A 25,867-nucleotide genomic window follows, 5' to 3' on the forward strand; every position below is an offset into this window, starting at 1 on the left:
CCTCATTTACATAAATATAAAAATGGTCATAACTTGGCCAAAAATGCTTGTTTTTAAAAAAAACAAAAAACGTAACTCTTATCTCCATTGCAGCGCCGATCTGCTGCAATAGCAGATAGGGGTTGCAAAATCTGGTGACAGAGCCTCTTTAAGTTGCAATTTTCTGCCAACATCACTATGAACACCAGGGGGTGGGGGATATGGCAAAAGGTGCACGCCAGTTTTCTACCATAAAAGTCGCAAAATACGATGCACACCTTAGTTGCAATAAGATGTGCAAATTTTCTATAAAAGTGTTGAGAAAAGGGGTGGTGTATAGCTGAAGAGGGTGGGGTCTCTGGTACAATGACTGATCACTGATTTATCATAACTTACGTCAGAAACTGTCAAATTATGGCGCAAATCTATTTTACAAAAAGTAAAGACTGGCGTATGAAACGTCAATCTTGGTAAATCTACCCCATTATGTGTAAAACATGACAAAACATCTTAGTCTGTGTCTGTGCATGATAAAATCTAAAGAAATTCGATTTTTTTTAGAACATAAATACATTTCCATTGCCTTTTTATTGAATTTAATTGTCATTCCTTACAATTGACTGAACGTTCAGTCCTTGTCCCGTGTGGTCAGCTCGTCACCGTTCACAAAAATAAATGAAATACTATTCTAGAATGTTACTCACCATGTTACCCCCATGTTGTTTTCGAACGGGCACTTTCAAATTACGTCACAGCGCGCAGAAATGACGTTGCGTGAGGGACAAGCCTACAGATTTCCCCGCTGTAATTCACTACACAGAAGACCATTTTGCCGTAGGATGCCCTACCCAAAACATAACAAGGGCGGCTACAATAAAATGGCCATCCTATGTTGCATACCCCCTAGCATCCGCACTATCAAAACGAAAGGAGGTGGCTATTTGTCTTACGCTACGTTTAGTAGTCTTTGGTACGGCGCGTGCGCAGTTGGTACTCGTCTGCACGTGTGTAAAGATGCCGAAACACCGGAGCTCACGGGGTTCTGCTCCCCGTCATGTTGCGCTGGCAGAACAGATCATGCAGGACGGATCAGTCAGGCCTACCAACAGGGATAAACGGCGGGGGCAAGATTCTGGTGACTCGCAAGATGATGGCTATGTGGATGAGAAACTGTCTCGGAGAATCCTGGAGCAGGCCCGGATTCAGCAGGAAGAATTGGAGGCTGAGCACGGAGCTGGCATCCTGTCCCCCAAGCAGAAGACAACCGTTCTAGGTAAGTGCCTGGCATCAGAGCAGCAAGGAGGGCGCTGCCTGTTGCTGCTAGACACTTGTATAGACACACATTTACAGGCTACGTAAACCTTTGAATGTTTTTTTTTAATCAATGTATTATGGCATTTTTTTTAAACAACTTTTTTTTATTGCTTTTATTTAAAAAAAAAATCGTTTACTTTATGAGACTGCGTCTTTGACAGTCGGTTAGGATCCACCCTTTATCGATCGCAAATGTGTTTGAGCCTGCGTTAGGGGCCTTTGTCGTGGATCTGGTCAAGATTAGCGGAAACAATAGCGCAGCAAGCTGCACCGTTGTTTCTGGTAAGACCACGGACATGCTGACGCTACCCATTTAAGTAAATGTGTTTCGTCGGCCACCGGTAGTATCAGTTGTGCAACAGAACCGTCACTTCTGGTTTTCCCTTATTCTGCAGCGCTGCGTGACCTAGCAGGTGCCTGTCAGTATTAGGGTATGTGCACACGATGAGAGGCTTTTACGTCTGAAAAGACAGACTGTTTTCAGGAGAAAACAGCTGCCTCGTTTCACACGTAAATGCTACTCCTCGCATTTTGTGAGGCTTCTCTGACAGCCGTAAATTTAGAGCTGCTCTTCATTGAGTTCAATGAAGAACGGCTCAAATTATGTCTGAAAGAAGTGTCCTGCATATAATGTATATAAGTGCCCTGCACTTCTTTTGACGAGGCTGTATTTTTACGTGTCGTCGTTTGACAGCTGTCAAATGACGACGCGTTAATGACAGGTCGTCTGCACAGCACGTCGGCAAACCCATTCAAATGAATGGGCAGATGTTTACCGACGTATTGTAGCCCTATTTTCAGATGTAAAACGAGGCATAATACGCCTCGTTTACGTCTGAAAATAGGTCGTGTGAACCCAGCCTTACACTGACAGGCAATAATACACTGCAATACAGGAGTATTGCAGTGTATTCTAACAGTGATCAAACGATCGCATAGTAAAGTCCCCTAGTGGGGTTAAGAAAAAGCTTAATAAAGTTAAATAAAGACCCCAAAGGAAAAATAAAAAACCCACTTTTTTCCTTACAAAAATAATTTATTATATATATATATATATATAGTTAAAAGGCTACACATATTTGGTATCGCTGCATTCGTAACTATCCCAACTATAAAGCTATTTTGTTATTTGACCTGCTCGGCAAACACTTTAATTTTTTGTTTTTTTAAAAAAAAAAAACAATGCCAAAAGTGCTGTTTTCTGCGCATCCTGCCTTTAAAAAAACGTGATAAAAAAGCCGCATGTACTCCAAAATGGTACCGATGAAAGCTACAAGTTGTCCCGCATAAAAAAAAAAAGGGACATCACCGCTGCATCTGTGGAAAAATAAAAAAAGTTATGGCTCTTCAAATATGGAGCCACAAAAAAAAAAACTATTTTGAAAAAACAGTTTTTACTGTATAAAAGTAGTAAAACATAAGAGAACCTATATAAATTTGGTATCGACGCAATCGTAACGACCCGCTGAATAAAGTTATTGTGACAGGTAAGCTGCATTACCAAACCAAACAAACCATCACACATTCTAATTATTAGATTCAATATTTAACCTGTTTACCACTCATCATGGGTGACTTTAACATCCCCATTGATAACCCAATCTCCTCATCTGCCTCCCAGTTTCTATCTTTAACCTCGTCCCTAGGTCTGTCACAACTTACTAACCCTCCTACACATGAGGACGGGCATTCACTTGACCTGGTCTTCTTCCGTCTGCTCAGTTTCTGACTTTATTAAAGAGGGTCTGTCACCAGATTCTCAAACCCCTATCTCCTATTGCATGTAATCGGCGCTGCAATGTAGATAACAGTAACGTGTTTTTTTTTGTTTTTTTTTTAAAACCTTCATTTTTGGCCAAGTTATAAGCTATTTTATATATATATATATATATATATATATATATAAATGAGCAACTGGGCGTGTATTGTGTTTTTAACTGGGCGTTGTGAATAGAAGTGTATGATGCTGATGAATCAGTGACCAATCAGTATCATGCACTCCTCTCCATTCATTTTCTTTACCCTGATAAAGAAAACACATGACCTCCTGACACTTCTGAATCTTTTCTGTGAGATTTCCAGCAAGGGAAACAAAATCTCGTTTACCTCGTAATCTCGTGAGATTATGCGTGGCTTGCTGGAATCTCACAGAAAAGAGTCAGAAGTGTCAGGATTCTGAATACACATGACGTCCAGGCTGGAGGTCATGTGTATTCATTATCAGGACACTTGTGTATGTGGCTGCACATCGTTCTAGTAAGAACACTATGTGCTGTGTAAATGAATGGAGAGGAGTGCATGATGCTGATTGGTCACTGATTCGTCAGCATCATACACTTCTATTCACAACGCCCAGTTTTTAAAACAAGTAAACACGCCCAGTTAAAAACACAATACACGCCCAGTTGGGCATACGAAAAAAAACACGCCCAGTTGTCCATTGCAAGGCTCATTTGCATATATATATATATATATATATATATATATATATATATATATATATATATATATAATAGCTCATAACTTGAACAAAAATGAACGTTTGTTCAAAAAAAACCCCGTTACTGTTATCTACATTGCAGCGCCGATCACATGCAATAGGCGATAGGGATTTGAGAATCTGGTGACAGAGCCTCTTTAAGGGTATGTTCACACGGCCTATTTACGGACGTAAATCGGGCGTTTTTGCCCCGAATTACGTCCGAAAATAGCGCCTCAATAGCGCTGACAAACATCTGCCCATTGAAAGCAATGGGCAGACGTTTGTCTGTTCACACGAGGCGTAATTTACGCGCCACTGTCAAATGACGGCGCGTAAATAGACGCCCGCGTCATAGAAGTGTCTTGTCACTTCTTTGGCCGTAATTGGAGCCGTTATTCATTGACTCCAATGAATAGCAGCGCCAATTACGTCCGTAATTGACGCAGCGTTCAAGCGCCTGCACATGCCGTTACGGCTGAAATTACGGGGATGTTTTCAGGCTGAAACATCCCTGTAATTTCAGCCGTTACGGACGCCCTCGTGTGAACATACCCTAACTCTCCTCTCCCGCTCTCTGATCACAACCTTCTTTCCTTTAGGCCTCATGCACACGACTGTGGTTTTTCCCACCTGTAAATACTGGCGTAAATATGGGTCCGGTGTCACACGTATTCGACCCGTTTTGCACCAGTATTTACGGACACGTGCCCGTAAATACGGTTCCGGAATCGCCAGTATTCCACCCGTATTTACGGGCGCGTTTTCGATGCAAAATTGCACTGCACTAATCGGCAGCCCCTTCTCTCTATCAGTGCAGGATCGAGAGAAGGAGCAGCCCTTTCCGAGGTAAAAGTAAAAGAAATTCATACTTACCCGGCCGTTGCCTTGGTGACGGCGTCCCTCTCTTGACATCCAGCCCGACATCCCTGGATGACGCGGCAGTCCATGTGACCGCTGCAGCATGTGATTGGCTGCAGCGGTCACATGGGCTGAAACGTCATCCAGGGATGTCGAGAAGGACGCGTCACCAAGGCAATGGCCAGGAGACGGGACTGGAGGAAGCAGGAAGTTCTCGGTAAGTATGAACGTGTTTTTTTTTGTTTGTTTTTTTTACAGGTTGCTCTATATTCTGATCGGAATTCACTGTCTTGGGTGCTGAAAGAGTTACTGCCGATCAGTTAACTCTTTCAGCACCCTGGACAGTGACTATTTACTGACGTCGCCTAGCAACGCTACCGTAATGATGGGTGCACACATGTAGCCACCCGTCATTACGGGAGCTCTATAGACTTCTATGGGCTGTCCGTGCAGTTATCACGGCCTGAAATAGGACATGTTCTATCTTTTTCAACGGCACGGGCACCTTCCCGTAAGAAAACGGGAAGATACCCGTGGCCAATAGAAGTCTATGAGCCCTTTATTACGGGTCGTAATTACGACCCGTAATAACGGGAGTTTTTACGGTCGTGTGCATGAGGCTTTACTATCAAATATTCTCTGCCTCCTCAGGTCATGCCTTCGTATCAGACATGCAGCAATCTACATGCCATTAACACTCAAACTCCTAGACAGTCTACAGTCCTCATTGTCCCCTATCTCTTCCCTCTCCTGTCCCAATCTGGCTGCCAAACTTTACAATAACACTCTCAAGAATGCATTGGATGAAGCAGCCCCCCCTACACTCCAAACCACCCGACAAAGATGACGACAACCCTGGCACACGCCTCAATCCCGCTTTCTTCAGCGGTGCTTGAGATGTGCCGAACGACTGTGGAGAAAATCGCATTTGGCTGCAGACTTCCTCCATTACAAATTTATGCTGAGAATTTACAACTCTGCCCTTCCCCGTGCCAAACAAGTCTGTCACTTCACTCATCTCCACACTATCTAATAATCCAAAACGCCTTTTTGATACTTTTCACTCCCTCCTTAGGCCTCATGCACACGACCGTAAAAACTCCCGTTATTACTCCCCTAATAAAGGCCCCCAGGTCTGCCCGTAGTAAATGCCTGCTGGGTCATGCCGGAGGCATGTCCTAGCAGATGCCTGTCCGTTTTAATCGGACAGGCAGTAATACACTGCAATACAAAATTGGTATTGCAGTGTATTATAATAGCGATCGGAGGATCGCATAGTGAAGTCCCCTAGTGGGACTAGGAAAAAAATTGAATAAAGTTAATTAAAAAAAATGTGAAAAAACAAAATGAAAAACCCACTTTTTCCCATTACAAAATGCATTACTGTTAAAAAAAAAAAAAGCACAATAAAGCAAAAAAGTTACACATATTTGGTATCGCCACGACCGTAACGACCCCGACTATAAAGCTGTTACATTATTTAACCTACACGGTGAATGCCGTAAAAAAATAAAATAAAAAATAATGGAAAAATTGCTGTGTTCTATTAATCCTGACTTTAAAGGGAATGTGTCGCAAATTAAACCTTTTTTTTTTTTTTTTAAATGTCGTTACTTATTTCTATTATAATTTTTGCGTTTTTTTTCCGTATGGTGGAAAGTATTAAATATTAAATAATAATTTGACATGTTTTCCAATGTTGGCCACCAGGGAGAGCACTTCCCAGAATTACAGCAAGGTGAATAAGGCAAAGCAACCTGACTCACAGCTGCTGTAAATGTGGGAGGGAATCTCACCCCCCCCCCTCTCACAAGCCAGGTAAAGGTGTCTTCAAATTGCTAAGCAGTGTCCGGCAGCCATATTGGGTGTGATTCTGCAGCTGGCAGAAGTTATAGGACAGACCAAAAGGCTAAGTGTATGTTCACACGCTTACTAAACAAAGGGAAAACAGCTCCTGATTTTCAGCCATTTTTTAATCAAACGCGCGTTTTTTTAACGGCCGTTTGAAGTCAATGAAAAACGTCCCAAGAAGTGATATGCACTTCATTTTGGTCGGGCGTCTTTTTACGTGCCGTTTTTGGAAAACTACCACGTAAAAAACGCCCTGTCAGAGCAGAACGCCGTATTTCCCATTGAAACCAATGGGCAGATGCTTGTAGGCGTTCTGCTTCCGATTTTTCAGCTGAAAACATTGTGTGTGAACATACCCTTAGGGTATGTGCACACGCTAACTGCATTTACGTCTGAAATGACGGAGCTGTTTTCAGGAGAAAACGGCTCCGTCATTTCAGACGTAATTGCTCATACTCGCGTTTTGCGAGGCGTCAATTACGGCCGTAATTTGGAGCTGTTCTTCATTGAATTCAATGAATAACGGCTCAAATTACGTCCCAAGAAGTGTCCTTCACTTCTTTGCCGAGGCTGTTATTTTACGCGCCGTCTTTTGACAGCGACACGTAAAATTACAGGTCGTCGGCACACTACGTCGGCAAACCCATTCAAATGAATGGGCAGACGTATTGGAGCCGTCTTTTCAGACGTAAATCGAGGTGTACTGAAAATAGGTAGTGTGAACCCAGCCTTAGAATGATGAAAATGAAGTGAATGACTTTTCAGTTGACCGGTTCACACGCCGTGTACTTGACATGTTTTTTTTTTTTTTTGCACATTTTACGTGCAAAAAAACACATAAAAAACCGCTTGATTACACTTGATTTTGCGTGTTTGGGGGATTTGTGTGTGGGGGGGGGGGTGCTCGCCGCTGATTCTTCAAAACTACTGATAAGCGGCTATGAAGTATCAGCGGCGCCCATGCACACTCCGCTCTGCCACACACACACTCACTTCCTGAATCCTTGTAGTGCATCGTATCTGTGACGCGACAGGCGCTCTGAATGTGTGTTCACCGGCCGCTGACCTTTGGTCAGCTGTTGATAATGAGGGTGTTTACACTCTATGTATCTGATTGGTGCCCTGGCTGCATAAAGTCCTCTTTCCGGCTCTCTGGCACCACCCCCGGACGAAGGCTCCTCCGCCGAAACGCGCGTCGGGTGTGACGCCAGACAACTGGATAGCACACCATGGGTAAGGTCTCAAACATTTATTTACATGCCCTCTTCCACACTGAGGTGTGGATTGGTTAGGCATTCCTTCACTCCTTATGTTTACAACTATGCACTATGTTTAAAGACCCTATATATTTATTCAGATTGGACTATCTAGTCCCCTCTGGTGCTATCCTATAGAGTATTTTACTCTTATATTAACACATTGTTGTTTATATTTTCTGTCTGGTTTCCAACTGTTGCCACACTGTGGTAGTCATCCTTGATTTTAACATGTGATTTGTTTTTCATGTTTTATGTTCTGTATCAATAAAAGTTATTTTTTATTAAATAAAGCTGTGTATTGACTCCATTCTTTTAGGTTGTTGTTCTAGATATTCTAGGAGTCATAGCTAATTGTACATATAGTCATAGGCACTATTGTATGCCCCTTTTTTCCTCACTACACATGATACCACTATTGATATAATTTAGGGGAATTTAGGTGGTCCTCCACCTTGGTTGTGTGTGTGTGTTTGGGGATGTGACTAATGAACCTCTCACACTCCAGTAGGAGGGGCAATGGTGGTCACTCTGCTTTCCCAGACCCCTGAACGATAAATCTCTCATTGTGCTGAGACTGAGAGGTTCATTAGTCACATCCCCAAACAGTCTCAGCACAACTAGAGATTTATCGTTCAGGGCTTTCCCAGTACAGTTGCATCATGTGTCCTTCACACAAGGTGGGGGGGCCGTCGGGTGGGGGGGGGGGGGCCAGTCGGGGGTCACGAGAGCGGCGGTCTGTGAGATAAAGAGTGGGACATGCAGAGACACAGACCTTACCTGCAGTGCAGCTGGTCTTCAAGATGGCGCCTGCTCTCTCCCTGCAAACAGCTGCTCTGCTCTGTGTGACTCTGACCTGCGTCTGCGCAGTACAGAGCCAGAGAGCAAAGTCAATGGAATGGCTCCCGTTCATTGACTCCTATGCACTGTAGCTGCCGTATTCCATCTCTGTATGTGTCGTTAATCGACACATACAGAGATGAAAAACAAAATGGCAGCCCCCATAGTAAAGTAAAACACAAACACACAAATAAATAAAATTTATTTTAATAACATTCTAAAAGCAATATTATATAAAAAAAAATTTTTTCGCGACACCCGTCCTTTAAAAAAATTTTATAAAAAGTGATCAAAAACTCGCATCTACTCCAAAATGGTACCAATAAAAATTACAAGTCGTACTGCAAAAAAAAAGCCATCCTACAACTGCATTGGTGGAACAATAAAAAAAAGTTATGGCTCTTCAAATATGGAGACACAAAAACAAATAATTTTGAGAAAAAATTTTTTTTTTTTACTATGTAAGTAGTAAAACATACAAAATCGATAAAAATTTGCAATCGTAACAACCCGTTGAATAAAGTTATTGTGTTATTTATACCACACGGTAAACTACGTAGATTTAGGACGCGAAAAAGGGTGGCGAAATTTAAGGTTTTCTTCTACCCCCCAAAAAAAAGTAAATAAAAGTTAATGAATAAAATATCTGTACCCCAAAATGGTGCTATTTAAAAAGTACAACTTGTCCCGCAAAAAAACAGACCTTATACAGCTATGTGGACGCAAAAATAAAAAAATTATAGCTCTTCGAATGTGACGATGGAAAAACGTAAAAAATGGCTTGGTCATTAGGGCCCAGAATACAAGCAGGGGGAAGGGGTTCAAAAAACTGAAATGTTGTCGGCAGCACATCTCCCTTACATAGCTCCTTGTGACAGGAACAAATGGGCGCCGATCAATGAGCGGTGTCATTGATCGGCGCTTGTTGAACCTTCCAAAATTGGCCGGTGTAGTAGGGCCTTCGTAGATCTGTTTTTTGTTTTTTACCATAGACACTACTGTTTTGACTACTTGTTATTGCCATCTTAAAGAGGACCCATCAGCAGGTCCTAACATCTAATGTAGATCTATAAGTCTGCCCGTTCCCTCCATATTTCTTGCGCCATTTTTATAATTTTTTTAAGTAATCCGTTCCGGAGTAATGATGCTCTGTCCATTAGATATGGGGTGCATAAAGAACGGAGCATCATTACTCTGGAACAGCTGAGGGCAAAACAAAATAGAAACGGCGGTGGAAACATGGAGGGAGCGGGCTAAAGCTAAATGTAAATTAAAGAGGTATTCAGTTCAGTGGGGAGATACGCAAAGAACTAAACGAGCAGCATTCTGTAACTCTCATACATCTGAACAGCGTGTGGCACGTGTATTAAAGGACGAGTGTCGCGGAAATTTTTTTTATATCAATTTGCTTTTAGTGTTTTATTAAAAAATGTTTGATTTATTTGTGTTTTGTTTTTTACTTTTTTTTTATTTTTTAACTTTTTCTCGTGTATGTGGCTGCCATTTTTTTTTCCATCTCTGTATGTCGATTTAACGACACATACAGACATGGAATACGGCACATACAGCCCCATAGTGAATGCGAACGGGGCCTGTTCCATCCACTATGCTGTACGCCATCTGTGTGGGAACGGCGCATGCGCCGCTCCCACACAGTCCAAATTGAAGGTATTCGGCCGTGCGAGGTCCGGCAACATTTTCTTGTGGATCGGAAGCCGCGGCCGGACAGTAAGATTACTACTTCCGGTCGCGGCTTCCGGACTTGTGCAGGAGCAGGTAAGTTAGGTCTGTGTATGTACGTGTTTTAGTATGTGATTACTACTGTATGTAAACCTATTACACTGTGTGTTAGCTCAAAAAATGGCGACACAGTGTAGGAGGTTTGACCGTTCAATCCCCTCCTTTCTCCTGGCACTAGCCAGGATAAGGGAGGGGGGGATTCTGTGAGCTCACTAGAGCGAGTGTGTATTCTCACATTTTGCAGCATATAGCAATGTGGTTGCTTTACCACATGCCAATGCTGCAATTTTGGGAATTGCTCCATCTAGTGACCAGCACTGGGAAATGTTATAAATTAGAATCTAATTTATAATATTTCCTGACTCGTGAAAAAATGTAGAAAATTAGAACAATGTTTAATCACTTATACACTAACTGTTTAACTAAAAAAAACAAAAAAAGTTTTTTTTCCTAGCGACACATTCCCTTTAAGTTCAATGGAGACTGGGGCTGTAGCAAGTCACCTATCCCGGACACTGGATAGGTGAAAACTAATAACTTGACAACAGGAATTCACCTTAAGGGTATGTTCACACGATAAGAGGCATTTACGTGTGAAAAGACAGACTGTTAACAGCTGCCTCGTTTCACACGTAAATGCTCCTCCTCGCATTTTGCGAGCTGTCTGAGACGCTCGTAAATCTTGAGCTGTGCTTCATTGAGTTCAATGAAGAACAGCTCAAATTACGTGGCAAAGAAGTGCCCTGCACTTCTTTGCCGAGGCAGTCCATTTACGCGTCGTCGTTTGACAGCTGCGTAAATAACAGGTCGTCTGCACAATACGTCGGCAAACCCATTCAAATGAATGGGCAGATGTTTGCCGACGTATTGTAGCCCTATTTTCAGGCGTAAAGCGAGGCATAATACGTTTACGCCTGAAAATAGGTCGTGTGAACCCAGCCTTAAGATGGCAGTATCTTTTGTAAAAGGTTAAAGATATATACCATGAGTGTCAGATAAGTGGGGGTCCCAATTCTGGGACCCAAGCTGAGACAGACAGCCAGCGGCCACATATAAGAAGAGACCAAATGGAGTGATGGCTACGCGTGTCTGCAGCTTTTTCCATTGACTTAGTTATTTGGAGTTCTGGAACCAGCTAAACAAGTGCGGGCTCCAAAGCTGGTCAGAATTTTTTTTTATTGAAATTTCTTTTGACCGTAAGTTATGACGTACTGTTAATCTCAAGTCATTGTGATGTATGGGGGTACCAATATGTAAGATGTTTTGCTTATTTTTCATATTAATTTGGGAAATATTGAAAAAAAAATTTGAGTGGGAAAAACTGAAAAAAAAAAGTAGTTTCCTCATAATTTTAATTTTTTTTTTGCTTAGATTACAAGAGCAAAAGAAATGATTCAGATTCTGAGGATGAAGAGTGGCCTACTCTGGAGAAGGCTGCTTCAATGGCTGCAGGGAGCTACAGTGAGGATGTGGAGTTGAATCTTGAGGATGAGAAAGCCATTGAAATGTTCATGAACACAAATCCACCACTAAGGTAAAAATTGGTTAATATTCTAGCGGAAAACCCACTATTTTCCCTATTGGGGCCTGTTCACATCTACTTTGGATGCTCTGTAAAGGGCTAGTGTCACGGATCTGGCTGAAAATATCAGAAACCATAGCGTGGCCTACTGCACTATTGTTTCCAGTAAAACTACGGAAGTCCGATGGAACTAATTAAAATCAATGGGTTCCGTCGAGCGCCGATGTTGACCACCATACAACAGAACCGCCGCTTCCAGTATTTTTATTTTTTTCTGCTTCCCCGACGAGCAAAACACCAACGTGAACCTAGACATAGTTGCATCATATACAAAAAAAATTTGGGGGATGCATTTTCAATCCTGTACGCTATTTAGTCACCACTATCAGCGACTTTACTTTTCCCACGTTATCCGCCAACCATGGGAGTCGCTGGCATCTCGTAGAATTTTGAGTCATGTCTTTTTATTAATCCCCTTAACGACCGCCGTAGTTTTACTGGGCAGCCATTGAGGGGACTTCAGAAGAAGATTGCAGCACTGTACAATCCCTGTGCCCAGGCTGTTGCCAACAGCCTAGGTCACTGGTCAGAGACTAATAAAGTTGCTCTGGTTGTTTAACCCCTTAGCGACCAGCCTATTTTAGGCCCGAATGACAAAGCTATCTTTTTTTATAGCATTCAAAGAGCTATAACTTTTTTTTTTTTTTTTTTCTGTCGACCTAGCTATATGATGGCTGTTTGGTTTTTTTTGTGGGATCAGTTGTACTTTTTAATAGTGCCGTTTTGGGGTACATATTTTTTTGATTAACTTTTTTTAACTTTTTGTTGGGAAGGAATAGAAAAAATATGAAATTCCACCCTTGTTCTATGAGTTTTAAATTCACGCCGTTCACCGAGCGGCATAAATAACATGTTACCTTTTATTCTACGGGTCGGTACTATTACGGCGATACCACATATGTGTATTTTTATTTTTTTTTAATTTTTTTTTTAAATATTTTACTCTCTTGAACTAAAATTATTTGTTTTTGCAGAGTTGCTTTCCAAGAGCTGTAATTTGCTATTTTTTTTTACCATCAATGAAGTGATGTGAATGCTTGTTTTTTTTTGCCGGACGAGGCGTAGTTTTGATTGGTACTGTTTTGGGGTACATGAGTCCTATTGATTGACTTATTAAAAAAAAAATGTGGATAATGGAAAAAATAGCAATTTTGTCTTTTTTTTATTTTTTTTACGGCGTTCAACCATTGCGGTTTAAATTACATGTTAACTTTATTGTTTTTTTTGTCATTCCAGTCGCAACGCTACCATATGTGCGTACTTTTATTTATTTATTACACTTTTACAAAATAAAACCACTTTTTATGTAAAGTTTTTATTTTTTGTTTTTCTGTAATCTTTATTAATTTTTATTACTTATTTTTTGAGTCCCATTAGGGGACTTCACTATGCGATCTCTTGATCGCAGATATAATGCTTTGGTATAAGTTGTTTTTTTTTGTAGAACTATTTGGGAACGATTGTTTACGAGAGTTGGGTCAAAATATAATTTCTTGCTGACGGAAATCTGTTACGTCTGTCCGAAATATATTAGACATTCTTCTCTAGTGTATTACTACAGAGAATACAGAGTCTAGAGCCAGTTTAAGTCAAAGAAGTATCAAAAAACTTTATTTAAATATACAAAACCAAAAACATAATTTAAAAAGATATGACAGGAGAAAAACTCTAAATATGATCACCATAGAGACACATCAGGAGAACCAGAGCAATAAATCACAAACCCCATTATGTGGGCCACTATAAGATTGAGGCTAATAAAGATTATTGTTATTTCCTATCTATACACATGTTAATACATAGTCAGGACATAAACAGTCCAAGCGTAAGATGGTGTGATCGAAGGAAAATTGTAAGCCATGCTCTAAGTCTTCATAAAGTAAACCACTTGTTCTTACCCATAAGGTGTTCCCAGTGGTCTCTGTGTGCGCCCCGACGCGCGTTTCGCAGTGTCTGCTTCCTCAAGGGGATATAATATGTCCCTCCTAAAAGCACCCTATATATAGTATATACGTGTATAGTCCAAGTGTGTTGTGAATAAAAATCTGTCGTGTCCAAGGGTTGCGTGGCGCAAATCCAGCGGCGCAACCGGAAGTGTGGCAGGTCCCACTTCCGCCCCCAGTGCCGCGGCGCACGTCCGGATTCTCGACGCGTACCGAGAATTCCGGACATGCGCACCACACTGTTGGAGGTTCGGGCAGGGCCAGTCCCGGCCGCGTACGCATGGAGCGCGCACCCCATTGGACAACGCAGACCAGATGTGTGTAAATGGTAAGTCATTAAAAAGATGAAATGTATTATCACGTGACCTTCTTGTATTTTAATTTACAATGAGCCATAGGAAAAACCTCAGATTGACAATATTGCAAACAGTGACTCAGAGGTTTTTACATATACAGTTAGGTGATCATTTATGTACAAGACCGATAACGGGTAACGGTACCCTGGTGATAGATTATTTACCCACTAAACAATTAAGATGGCAGTAACGCCAAAAACCCAATATGCTTGTAAGGTACACTTAAAATTGTGTACAGTTTATACAGTCATATAATACGTGAACAAACATTATATTATATATTGTATGGGCACATTAATACCGCAAACATATATAGTTTATAAAACATAAATACGAGAGATAAATAAATCTCCAAATAAAACAGACATCGTGACAATGAGAGAAATGACATGAATAAATAGTTATAACAAAGTGCAAACAAACAAAAAACAAAAAGAGGTTGTCACTGTTAGGTGGCAAACATTTACGGTCGACTGAACAAACCAGGCGACATTGAGTGCTCAAAAAGACACATATACAGAGTAAAGTCACAGATACATCGCATAACTAATATCCCACATATATACTGTTCACATCCAGATCCATAACGTAAAAGGTCATCACACTTACATTCTTCTCTAGTGATAGGCGTTATCGCTGCGACTGCAGTGTGTAACTAGTATCGCTATAGAAGCAGTCGGCACGATTTACGCTGAATATCTGGTAAAAACAGGATAGGTGAAACTTAGAAATTGTATTGATGTGAGTGTTTGATTAGATTTTATTTAACACCATAATCTGGCCGATTGTAAACGTTCAAGTCGTGGAGTCCATAAACTACCTAATTAGGCTCAGAGGGGTGATTAGATGTGCCAGTGCCTGTCTTCTCACTCCTTTTCTGAAAAATAAAGATCCCCTGTATGTGACAGAGCAAGTGTGCTTTCTGATTGATTTAGAGCTGTGCTAACATGAACAAAAGTTGTTGTTTTTTTTTTCTCCTCCTCCATGGGTCATCTGAAGTCATACAGGGACAGGAGGATCATCATAGATACTTCTCCTTTCCCTGCATGTTCTCTTCTAACCCCCCCCCCCCCCCCCCCTCTTCACACAGGCTAAAGTGAGAGCTACAAGTATATGCAGCTCCCACTTCAACCTGGTCTAGCTCGGGCAAGATTGTGGTTCTAGCCTGAGCTAGATCCTTTAGTAGCAAGCCTTGGCTAACTGAGGTTCTTTCCTGCCGGGGTGTGATAGATGTCCCTGGCAGGGTAATGGGTTGTGTAAAGAAGCCCTTATTATATTGATTTTTCTTCGTTATAGGCGGACCCTTGCTGACATTATCATGGAAAAAATCACTGAGAAGCAAACCGAAGTAGAGTCAGCGATATCCGAGGTTTCTGGAAGACCAATGCCACAACTTGACCCCAGAGTTTTAGAAGTATATAAAGGAGTAAAAGAGGTACAGTCTATGTAATTAGATTCTGACAGTTCATGGTCTAGTTTTTGAAAGTATTTCCTTTGGCTGGGAACTGAGTAACTTGTAGCCAAAAAGATGATCAATTCATTAGCGGTGTCCTAAATTATGTAGGCATATAACTGTGTTTTTAGTTTAAAATTCCTCCAAATACGCAACCTCCCTTTTCCTATCTATAATGAATGTACTAGCAGAAAACAATTCTGTATTTCATAATAAACTGCTTCCTAGTACAGGGGTACAGCAGTGCATGATATGCGATCTAGATTGCAAATTGACTTCCAATGCTGACTTAGAGCAACTAATAAATGGTGTAATTTGTATCTTTTTAGTGAAGTACAAGATTTGCACACTAGGGGATATGGTAAAAATAACCTGAATTCTCTGCTTTTTTAGGTGTTGTCGACATACCGTAGTGGTAAGCTACCCAAAGCCTTCAAAATTGTGCCAGCATTGGCTAACTGGGAGCAGATCCTATACATAACAGAACCTGAATCTTGGACTGCTGCAGCAATGTACCAAGCAACACGGTATGCTGTGATATTCTGCGATTAGAATTCTATGTGACTTCCACAGTAATATTCTATTAGGTCTGAGGCTTTTTTCTGTTCTATCATTTTTCTGTCTACCAGAATCTTTTCTTCTAACTTGCCTGAACGTATGGCACAGCGTTTTTACAACTTGGTCCTGCTTCCACGTGTGCGAGATGATATTGCGGAGTACAAACGTCTCAACTTCCACCTTTACATGGCTCTTAAAAAGGCACTATTCAAACCTGGTGCTTGGTTCAAAGGTAAATTAGGCATTCATTAAGAATGTTGGAAAATATATACTGTAGTGCATCAATTTAGTGTTTGATTTCCGGGGGTCCCATCATTGGCACCTCCACGATCAAGGGAATGGGGGTCCCAAGTTCCCTGAATGAACAAAGTGGCAGTTGTGCATATGGGGTGCCACTTCATTCATTCTCTGCGGGATTGCCAGATATAGGTGAGTACAGCGCTTTTACTTACGACATTCTACTGATGACACTGTTATACAAAACTTACTATTTTTACAAAATGATATTCAAAAAAAGAATAAAACAATTTTGTCACTTGAATTTGCTTGTCCGGAGCTGGGGACCTTCTGTCATTTTGTTAATGTTTCATTCAAGACAACGTGTCCGTTTTACCATCTGTTTCTGAGAAGCGAATCCACTGTATAACTGTTTGTGGGCTAGGTCCTGTAACCTCATAATAATAAAGTGTAAATAGTCCAAAAAGAGACTGGTAAACCAAATACACAAGAATGATATCCCAAAAAAATAGAGTAAATAGAATGGTCAATAACCAAGTCAAGTAAAGTGAGGGAACCAAACCCAAACACGTGTTTCGCACGTGCAGAACCCGTGTTGCTGGTTTGGATCCCTCATTGCCCTGGTCCGTATGACTCATTTTTACAGGCTTTGTAACTCCCATAGTAGTGAAATGGCAGTTACAGAAGCAGCGTAGCACGCGAGTTACGCGGGTTACATAGTTACATACATAGTTAGTACGGCTGAAAAAAGACACATGTTCAACCAAGGGACGGGAAAAGGGAAGGAAAAATTTCTACACATAGCAGTTAATATTTTTTTGTTCTAGGAAATTATCTAACCCTTTTTTAAAGCCATCTACTGTCCCTGCTGTGACCAGCTCCTGCGGTAGGCTATTCCATAGATTCACAGTTCTCACGGTAAAGAAGGCTTGTCGCCTCTGCAGCTTGAACCTTTTTTTTTTCTCCAGACGGAGGGAGTGCCCCCTTGTTTTTTGAGGGGGTTTTACAAGGAACAGGATTTCACCATATTTTTTGTATGTGCCATTAATATATTTATATAAGTTAATCATGTCCCCCCTTAGTCGTCTTTTTTCAAGGCTAAATAGGTTTAATTCTTTTAATCTTTCCTCATGACTTAAATTCTCCATGCCCCTAATTAGCTTCGTTGCTCTTCTTTGTATTTTTTCCAACTCCAGGGCATCCTTTCTATGAACTGGAGCCCAGAACTGAACTGCATATTCTAGATGAGGCCTCACTAATGCTTTGTGAAGTGGCAATATTACATCCCTGTCCCGTGAGTCCATGCCTCTTTTAATACAGGACAATATCCTGCTGGCCTTTGAAGCAGCTGATTGACACTGCATGCTGTTATTGAGTTTATGATTTACAAGTACACCCAGATCCTTCTCAACAAGTGACTCCCCCATTGTAGCTCCCCCTAGGACATATGATGCATGCAGGTTGTTGGTACCCAGATGCATAACTTTACATTTATCTACATTAAACTTCATCTGCCAAGTGGACGCCCAAACACTTAGTTTGTTTAAATCTGCCTGTAATTCATGAACATCTTCCATAGTCTGAACTATATTGCATAGCTTGGTGTCATCTGCAAAAATAGAAATAGTGCTATTAATCCCATCCTCTATATCATTAATAAATAAGTTGAATAATAGTGGTCCCAGCACGGAACCCTGGAGTACACCATTTATTACCGGGGACCATTCAGAGTAGGAATCATTGACCACAACTCTCTGGATACGGTCCTTGAGCCAATTGTCAATCCAATTACAAACTATATTTTCTAGACCTATAGTCCTTAATTTACCCATTAGGCGTCTATGGGGGACAGTGTCAAATGCCTTTGCAAAGTCCAAAAACACTAAATCCACAGCTGCCCCTCTGTCTAGACTTCTGCTCACCTCTTCATAAAAACAGATTAGGTTAGTTTGACAACTTCTGTCCTTAGTAAAACCGTGCTGGCTGTCACTTATAATGCTATTTATTGTCACATAATCCTGTATATAGTCCCTCAATAGCCCCTCAAACATTTTCCCCACGATGGATGTTAAGCTTACTGGTCTATAATTACCCGGCGAAGACCTAGAGCCCTTTTTGAAAATCGGCACCACATTTGCGCTGCGCCAGTCCCTTGGCACTATACCAGTAACTAGAGATTCTCTGAATATTATGAAAAGGGGGACAGAAATAACTGAACTAAGCTCTTTAAGAATTCTAGGGTGTAACCCATCTGGTCCCGGGGCCTTGTTCACATTTATTTTATTTAATTTAGCTTGGACCATATCTACATTCATCCAATTCAGTATATCAACTGATATATTAACAGCACCGGCAGCGGCTACATCAGCTGCTCTTTCTTCTGTTGTATATACAGAGCTAAAGAACCCATTTAGTAACTCTGCCTTCTCTTGATCCCCTGTGATCAACTCCCCATTACCACTATCTAGGGGTCCTACATGTTCAGACCTTGGCTTTTTAGCATTTATATACTTGAAGAATTTTTTGGGATTTGTTTTACTGTCCTTGGCCACCTGCCTTTCATTTTGTATTTTTGCTAATTTTATTACATTTTTACAGATTTTATTAAGCTCTTTATATTTTACAAAGGCTGCAGCTGTACCCTCAGATTTGTATTTTTTAAATGCCCTTTTTTTGTCGTGTATTGCCCCTTTCACAGAAGGTGTAAGCCATGTGGGGTTTAATTTGAGTCGTTTATACTTGTTACCTATAGGAATAAATTTTGCACTATAATAACTCAAAGTAGATTTGAAAATCTCCCATTTATCATTTGTTCCATTATTTGACATTAGTTCTTCCCAGTCCATATCCTGAATTGCAGCCCTCATCCTGGGGAAATTGGCTTTCCTAAAATTAAATGTTTTTGCCCTCCCAGCCTGCGTTTGTTTTTTACAGTATAGGTAAAATGTAACTATATTATGATCACTGTTACCGAGGTTTTCACGAACATTGACATTCCCAACAAGCTCTGCATTATTAGAAATGACCAGATCCAACAGAGCTTCACCTCTAGTCGGGTCTTCCACAAACTGGCCCATAAAATTTTCCTGCAACAGGTTGAGGAAATGTCTCCCCTTTGCAGTTGAAGCTGAACCATGACACCAATTAATATCCCGGAAATTAAAATCTCCCATTATCACTACAGTACTCGCCTGTGCAGCCTGCTCCATCTGTTTATATATCTGACCTTCCATCTCCTCAGTTATATTGGGGGGTCTATAGATTACACCAAAAGTAATTTTTTTCAGTGTTTACCTCCCTTTCTAGTTCCACCCACAAGGTTTCAACCTCCTCACAGTCTTCACCCACTATTGTCTCTTTCACACTCGCCTTCATATCACTTCTCACATACAGACATACACCACCACCTTTCCTATTTGTCCTGTCTTTCCGAAAAAGTGTAAAACCCTGTAGATTTACAGCCCAGTCATGTGAAGAGTCCAGCCATGTTTCAGCAACACCAACTTTATCTATATTTTCTTCCAGTATCAAGGCCTCCAGCGCCCCCATTTTGCTTGCTAGACTTCTGGCATTTGTGAACATACACTTTATCTTGCCTGTCAGTTTTTCACTTTTATTATCAGAAATGTGATTTGACATTAATTGGGCCTTTTTATTTACACTGATGTTTTGTAACGAAAGGATCTCCTTATCTTGTTGTCTAGTCCTCTCCCCACATTCTGTTTCTCCCCCCACCAATATAGTCTGACCCCTCTCTAACCTGGCTACCCCTTTTTTTTCTACATTGACCTCCCTCCTCAGCCCTAGTTTAAATACTCCGCCACCCCAGCTAGAATTCTCTACCCCGGCACAGCGGACCCCCTTCCATTTAGGTGCAAATCATCTGCAGAATACAGTTTGTACCCCAATGAAAAGTCAGCCCAGTGCTCTAGGAACCCAAATCCTTCTCTTCTACACCAAGACTTCAGCCATGCATTTAACTCCCTGAGCTCCCGCTGTCTTTCCTGTGATGCGCATGGCACAGGCAGTATTCCTGAGAATACTACTTTGGAGGTCCTTCCATTCAGCTTGTAGCCTAGTTCTTTAAAATTATTCTTAAGGCTCCTCCACCTACCATTTATTCTGTCGTTGGTACCGACATGGACCACGACAGCTCGATCATCACCAGCCCCTCCCAGCAATTTGTCCACCCGTTCCACCACATGCCGAACCCTGGCACCAGGGAGACAGCAAACCATTCGGTTGAGGTGGTCTTGGCGACAAATTATTCTATCCGTCTTCCTGATTATAGAATCCCCTACGACTATCAATTGTCTTGGCTTACCTGCATTACCATCCCGCCGACTACTAGCTGGGCTGTTCTCCCGGCTGTTAGGGAGATCAGTATCCACTAGGGCTGCCATTTCTGAGACCGACACCCTCGCATCATCACCCAACTTGGCTCAGCTCAAGATTGTCTATCCTTCTCAGTGTTGCATTCTGCTCCTCCAGATCTCTAATTCGAGCTTCCAGGCGACTAACATGCTCACATCTGCCACAGAGGTATTCACCCTGGAACTCTAACTCCAGTCGTGCATACATATGGCAAACTGTGCACTGAAGAAAACCTCCAATCTTGCTATCCATTATCCAAGTTACAAAAAAAACTTGACCATGTAATCATTGATCTGTAACTTGACCATGTAATCATTAAGTGGCCGGTACAGCACAAAATGCTACAACGTGGTTTAGGGGGCCCCGTTCTAGAGATAGGTGCGGGTCCCAGAGGTGGGACCCGCATCCATCTGATATTTATGACATCCTGTGGATATGTCATAAATGTGTCTGATGGGAAAACCCCCTATAAATGCCATGGTCGCTATTGACTGTGGAATTTAACTTAAACCACCAGGAGCAGTGTATCGCGCGAGCCCGATCCAAACATCACCCCCCCCCCCTCCCCCCCCCCACTCCATGACTTGCCAGCACGTCGTGGGTCGGGTAGGGGTTAATTAAGGAAGCGGTCGGGGGGGGGGGGGGGGGTGTCTGGCGCAGCTGGATCCTTGACTGCCGACTAAGACGCCGGAAGTTTTTAGCTAGATTAATTCTTGCTAAAAACTGTCTTATAGTCCGAAAAATACTGCATATTGTCCATCTGTCATGTGTGTTTATATGGTTTACCAGTTTCTTTTTGGACTACTTGCACTTTATTATTATATGAGGTAATAGGACATATCCCATGAGGGGACCCATCCCTGTGGGTAATGTGTATCTTTTAATATATGTTTTTTTACATGTATGTTTTTCTAATAAAGAATTGTTATATTTGGTAGCAAAGATCCTGTGTGGTTCCTTATAGGAGGTTACATTGTAACTCTACCAACACAAATGGTGTGCGGTCAGACCTGGTGGTAGGGGCGTAACTAGGAAAGACTGGGCCCCATAGCAAACTTTTGACTAAGGCCCCCCCCCTCCGCTGGGTATCACAACCCCCCCCTTGTAGATAGTACCTCCCTATAGATTCCACCACACAGCGCCCCCCTATAGATAGCACCATACACGGCCCCCCTGTAGATAACGTCTTAAAACCCAAAATCCCCCCCTCTGTAGATGACGCCACGCGGGGTCCCCCCCCCTCTGTAGATGACGCCACGCGGGGTCCCCCCCCCTCTGTAGATGACGCCACGCGGCGTCCCAGCGATCACACATGTATCCCCTATCCTGTGGATAGGGGATGCATGTCTTTTGTAGGAACAACTCCTGCAGTGGCGTCACGCTGTAGCAGCCATAGCGGCTGCTAGGTGAGCCTCCGGCCATGGGGGGGGGGCTCGTGCCGGCGGGTTGTACAGGCCCCCTCAAGCTGCAGGCCCCGTAGCAGCCGCTACGGCTGCTATAGCGGTAGTTACGCCACTGCCTGGTGATGTTTTCCCACACTTTCCTAGTTAAAAAATTGTCAATCTTTCATACTCTACATTCCTGCCCACCTTACCATTTGTATGTGCCGTGGCTTTATAATTATGGTGTATTAATGCCAAGTTTTCCAGTTTACACTAGAAAACGGGTACATATGTTGAGAAATCTGCCCCAGTGTCTTATGGGAGATCAAGGTAAAAATAACATTTACCACCTCATTTGCAAAGCTGCCCGTTCAGATTTTGCTGCTTAGCATAAGCACAAGGTCTGCCAGGAAGTCCATCATGGAGAGCTGTTTTCCACTACAGCAAGGACAGAATGCTTCTAAAATACAAGTAACTAAGCTACTTGCAAAAACTGCCACAAAACTTCTTAGGAGCATGAACCTCCGTTAGGGCTGGGCAATTAATTGAAAGACCAAACTAAACCGAAATTCAGCGCAATTAACCGATGTCACCTTGCGCAATTCGGTCTTTCTCCCCCCCCCCCCCCCCCCTGGCTTCAACTGTATCTGCATCCTCCAAACGCAGATACAGTTAAATCCAATGGTAGCGCAGGGAGCCGTAAGGTCCCTGCTCTAACATTCACGATGTATCGCACGACACTCATGGCTTGCCGCAGACGTATGGGGGCATTATAATGTGCGGCTGCAGCTATGGGGGATTATACGGGACAGTGTCAAGGTGTATATTATATACAGTAGTATACAGCAGGCTCAGGGAATAAATATTCAATGGCGTAGCATGCAAATAGAGGGTGTGGTATTAAAAAGGGGTGTGGCCTAAATTGTTCATTCATCGTGATTTTTATTTGGGTCATAATCGCCCAGCCATAGTCTCAGTACATAAACATGACCTTTTGAAATTGGTTATTCTTTACGTAGAGGAATAAAATCACAAATATATGATGGTGCAAGTCATTACACTGGTCACTTTACAGCCACTTATCAATTTTCAACTCTCTACCTAGGAATCCTCATACCTCTTTGTGATACTGGAACTTGCACACTGAGAGAAGCTGTGATCATTGGAAGTATCCTGACTAAATGCTCCATTCCAGTTCTTCACTCAAGGTACAGTCTGACTTCCACAGCAGAGGTTTCTGGTAGCTGTTTTTTCTTTAGTCTGTCAGCTGAGAGTGTGCATGTCTATGGCCCATTTTAACCCTTTTGCTGCTGGGACAATAGTCACACTTCTTACATATAAGGGTATGTGCACACACACTACTTACGTCCGTAATTGACGGACGTATTTCGGCCGCAAGTCCCGGACCGAACACAGTGCAAGGAGCCGGGCTCCTAGCATCATACTTATGTACGATGCTAGAAGTCCCTGCCTCGCTGCAGGACAACTGTCCCGTACTGTAATCATGATTATACTACGTGACAGTTGTCCTGCAGCAAGGCAGGGACTCCTAGCGTCGTACATAAGTATGATGCTAGGAGCCCGGCTCCTTGCACTGTGTTCGGTCCGGGACTTGCGGCCGAAATACGTCCGTCAATTACGGACGTAATTAGTGTGTGTGCACATACCCTAAAACTACAAGAGAAAGTGACCAAAAAAAAAACTGACCTGCACCTCCCAAAATGTTAAATATTTTTTATTGACACCAAAGAGAGAACAAGCAAGTTTAAAACATTTTATACAAAAATTCAAGCCGTGGTCCACAATAAGATGCACCGTAAAGTGTGCACGAGCCCTAAACTAGATGAAACACATAAATAGCCCTAATAAGGATCCCACTTTAATACATGTGGTAATTCCTAACATAGGATAAGATCATGAATACATGTGACATGCAATGCAAAAAGGCACATACCTAAAACCTCATAAGAATAAGGCAATAAATACAAGCCAGGCAGAGGGGCGCACAATTAAAAAAAAAAAACAAAGACCAGCCCCACACATCACCAGGAGAGACCTAGCTTCCTCAGGGGTATGAATTGGACTGATATGGTGTCCTTTTATATAGACATAGTGTCAGGTGGATTGAATGCACTAATTCTCATAATTACCACTTGAATTAGGCAGCACATGTGGCGGGGTCCCAGACAAGCTACTCCATCTCTGTGGTGTTACAAATGTAAGGGTATGTTCACACGTTCACATCCGTTACGGCTGAAATTACGGAGCTGTTTTCAGGCGAAAACAGCTCCTGAATTTCAGACGTAATGGCATGTGCAGGCGTTTTTCCGCAGCGTCAATTACAGACGTAATTGGAGCTGTTTTTCTATGGCGTCAATGGAAAACTGCTCCAATTACGTCTCAAGAAGTGACAGGCACTTCTTTGACGCGGGCATCTTTTTTACGCGCCGTCTTTTGACAGTGGCGCGTAAAAAAAAAAAATTACAGGCGCATTCTCTACAAGTCCGACCTATTCCTTTCGGCATGGGCTGAGTGCGGACGCACGCGCTGACCCTTGTGAGCGGAGTAGCCTTGACTCTCTGCGCAGGCTCAGTAATGGAATCTTTCCTGGTGCCTGTACAGTTGAGTTGACTGGTCCTCTCGTTGGGCGTGTGCACTGGTTGGCGCACATGCCATTTTCCTGCACTTATATTATCCACCTAAATAGAAATATATATATATATATATATATATATATATATATATATATATATATATATAATCTCTATCCTCGAAAAATCACCCTTATCACTGTGTTCTGTGCCTTAAACAGCATCTAGTAGTTCAGTACAATTTAGTTATTTTCCTGTGTTTATGATAACTCCTTGTTTTGATTCCTATTTTACTTAGTGCTGCTATGCTGAAGATTGCTGAAATGAAATACAATGGAGCAAACAGTATCTTCCTTCGGCTTCTGATAGATAAGAAGTACGCTCTTCCTTTCCGGGTTCTTGATGCTCTTGTCTTCCACTTCTTGGTGTTCCGCTCAGATCGCAGAGAACTCCCGGTACTTTGGCATCAAAGTCTTCTTGCGCTCTGCCAGCGATACAAGGAAGATCTGTCCTCAGAGCAGAAAGAGGCCTTACAGGAACTATTGCGAATCCACAATCATCCACCAATATCTAATGAAATTCGTAGAGAGCTGGTTAATTCTAAGTCTAGAGATGTAGAGTGTGCCACACCAATGCCCATGGACTGATCATCATGTAGCTCTGTTGCAATTCATTCTTCTAGCGCACAACTGTTTGAAATAACGTTTTCTCCGGTGATATTTACAGTTTTGGAAAATGTTTGCAAGCGTAACTGCAGTACTTAAACAGGCTCTGTCACCACATTATAAGTGCCCTATCTTGTACATGATGTGATAGGCGCTGTAATGTAGATTACAGCAGTGTTTTTTATTTGGAAAAACGATAATTTTTTTACGGAGTTATAACCTGTATTAGCTTTATCCTAATGAGTTTCTTAATGAACAACTGGGCGTGTTTTACTTTTTGGCCAAGTGGGCATTGTGGAGAGAAGTGTATGACGCTGACCAATCAGCGTCATACACTTCTCTCCATTCATTTACACAGCACATAGCGTATAGCTATATCGCTATGTGCAGCCACATAAACACACTA

At 42.1% G+C, this 25,867-nt stretch overlaps 2 protein-coding genes across 2 annotated transcripts in view; one reads left to right on the plus strand and one right to left on the minus strand.

Moving 5' to 3' along the window:
* MED20 (mediator complex subunit 20) overlaps nucleotides 1–920 on the minus strand; it is a 61,056-nt gene extending 60,136 nt beyond the window's left edge. The window contains exon 1 of the mRNA XM_075853588.1: nucleotides 684–920. Within this exon, the coding sequence (XP_075709703.1) occupies nucleotides 684–697 (14 nt within the window). The 5' untranslated portion in view covers nucleotides 698–920. The remainder of the gene's footprint in view (nucleotides 1–683) is intronic.
* On the plus strand, nucleotides 908–25,627 carry BYSL (bystin like). The gene is made up of 7 exons (XM_075853587.1): nucleotides 908–1,252; nucleotides 11,692–11,854; nucleotides 15,498–15,636; nucleotides 16,048–16,181; nucleotides 16,284–16,444; nucleotides 23,311–23,413; nucleotides 25,095–25,627. Exons 1-7 carry the CDS (start codon nucleotides 994–996, stop codon nucleotides 25,441–25,443), a joined length of 1,308 nt encoding a protein of 435 aa, XP_075709702.1. The 5' UTR covers nucleotides 908–993; the 3' UTR covers nucleotides 25,444–25,627.
* The last annotated feature ends 240 nt before the right edge of the window (nucleotides 25,628–25,867 follow it).

The sequence above is a fragment of the Rhinoderma darwinii genome, chromosome 2 (assembly GCF_050947455.1).
Source record: "Rhinoderma darwinii isolate aRhiDar2 chromosome 2, aRhiDar2.hap1, whole genome shotgun sequence".
Classification (NCBI taxonomy): domain Eukaryota; kingdom Metazoa; phylum Chordata; class Amphibia; order Anura; family Rhinodermatidae; genus Rhinoderma; species Rhinoderma darwinii.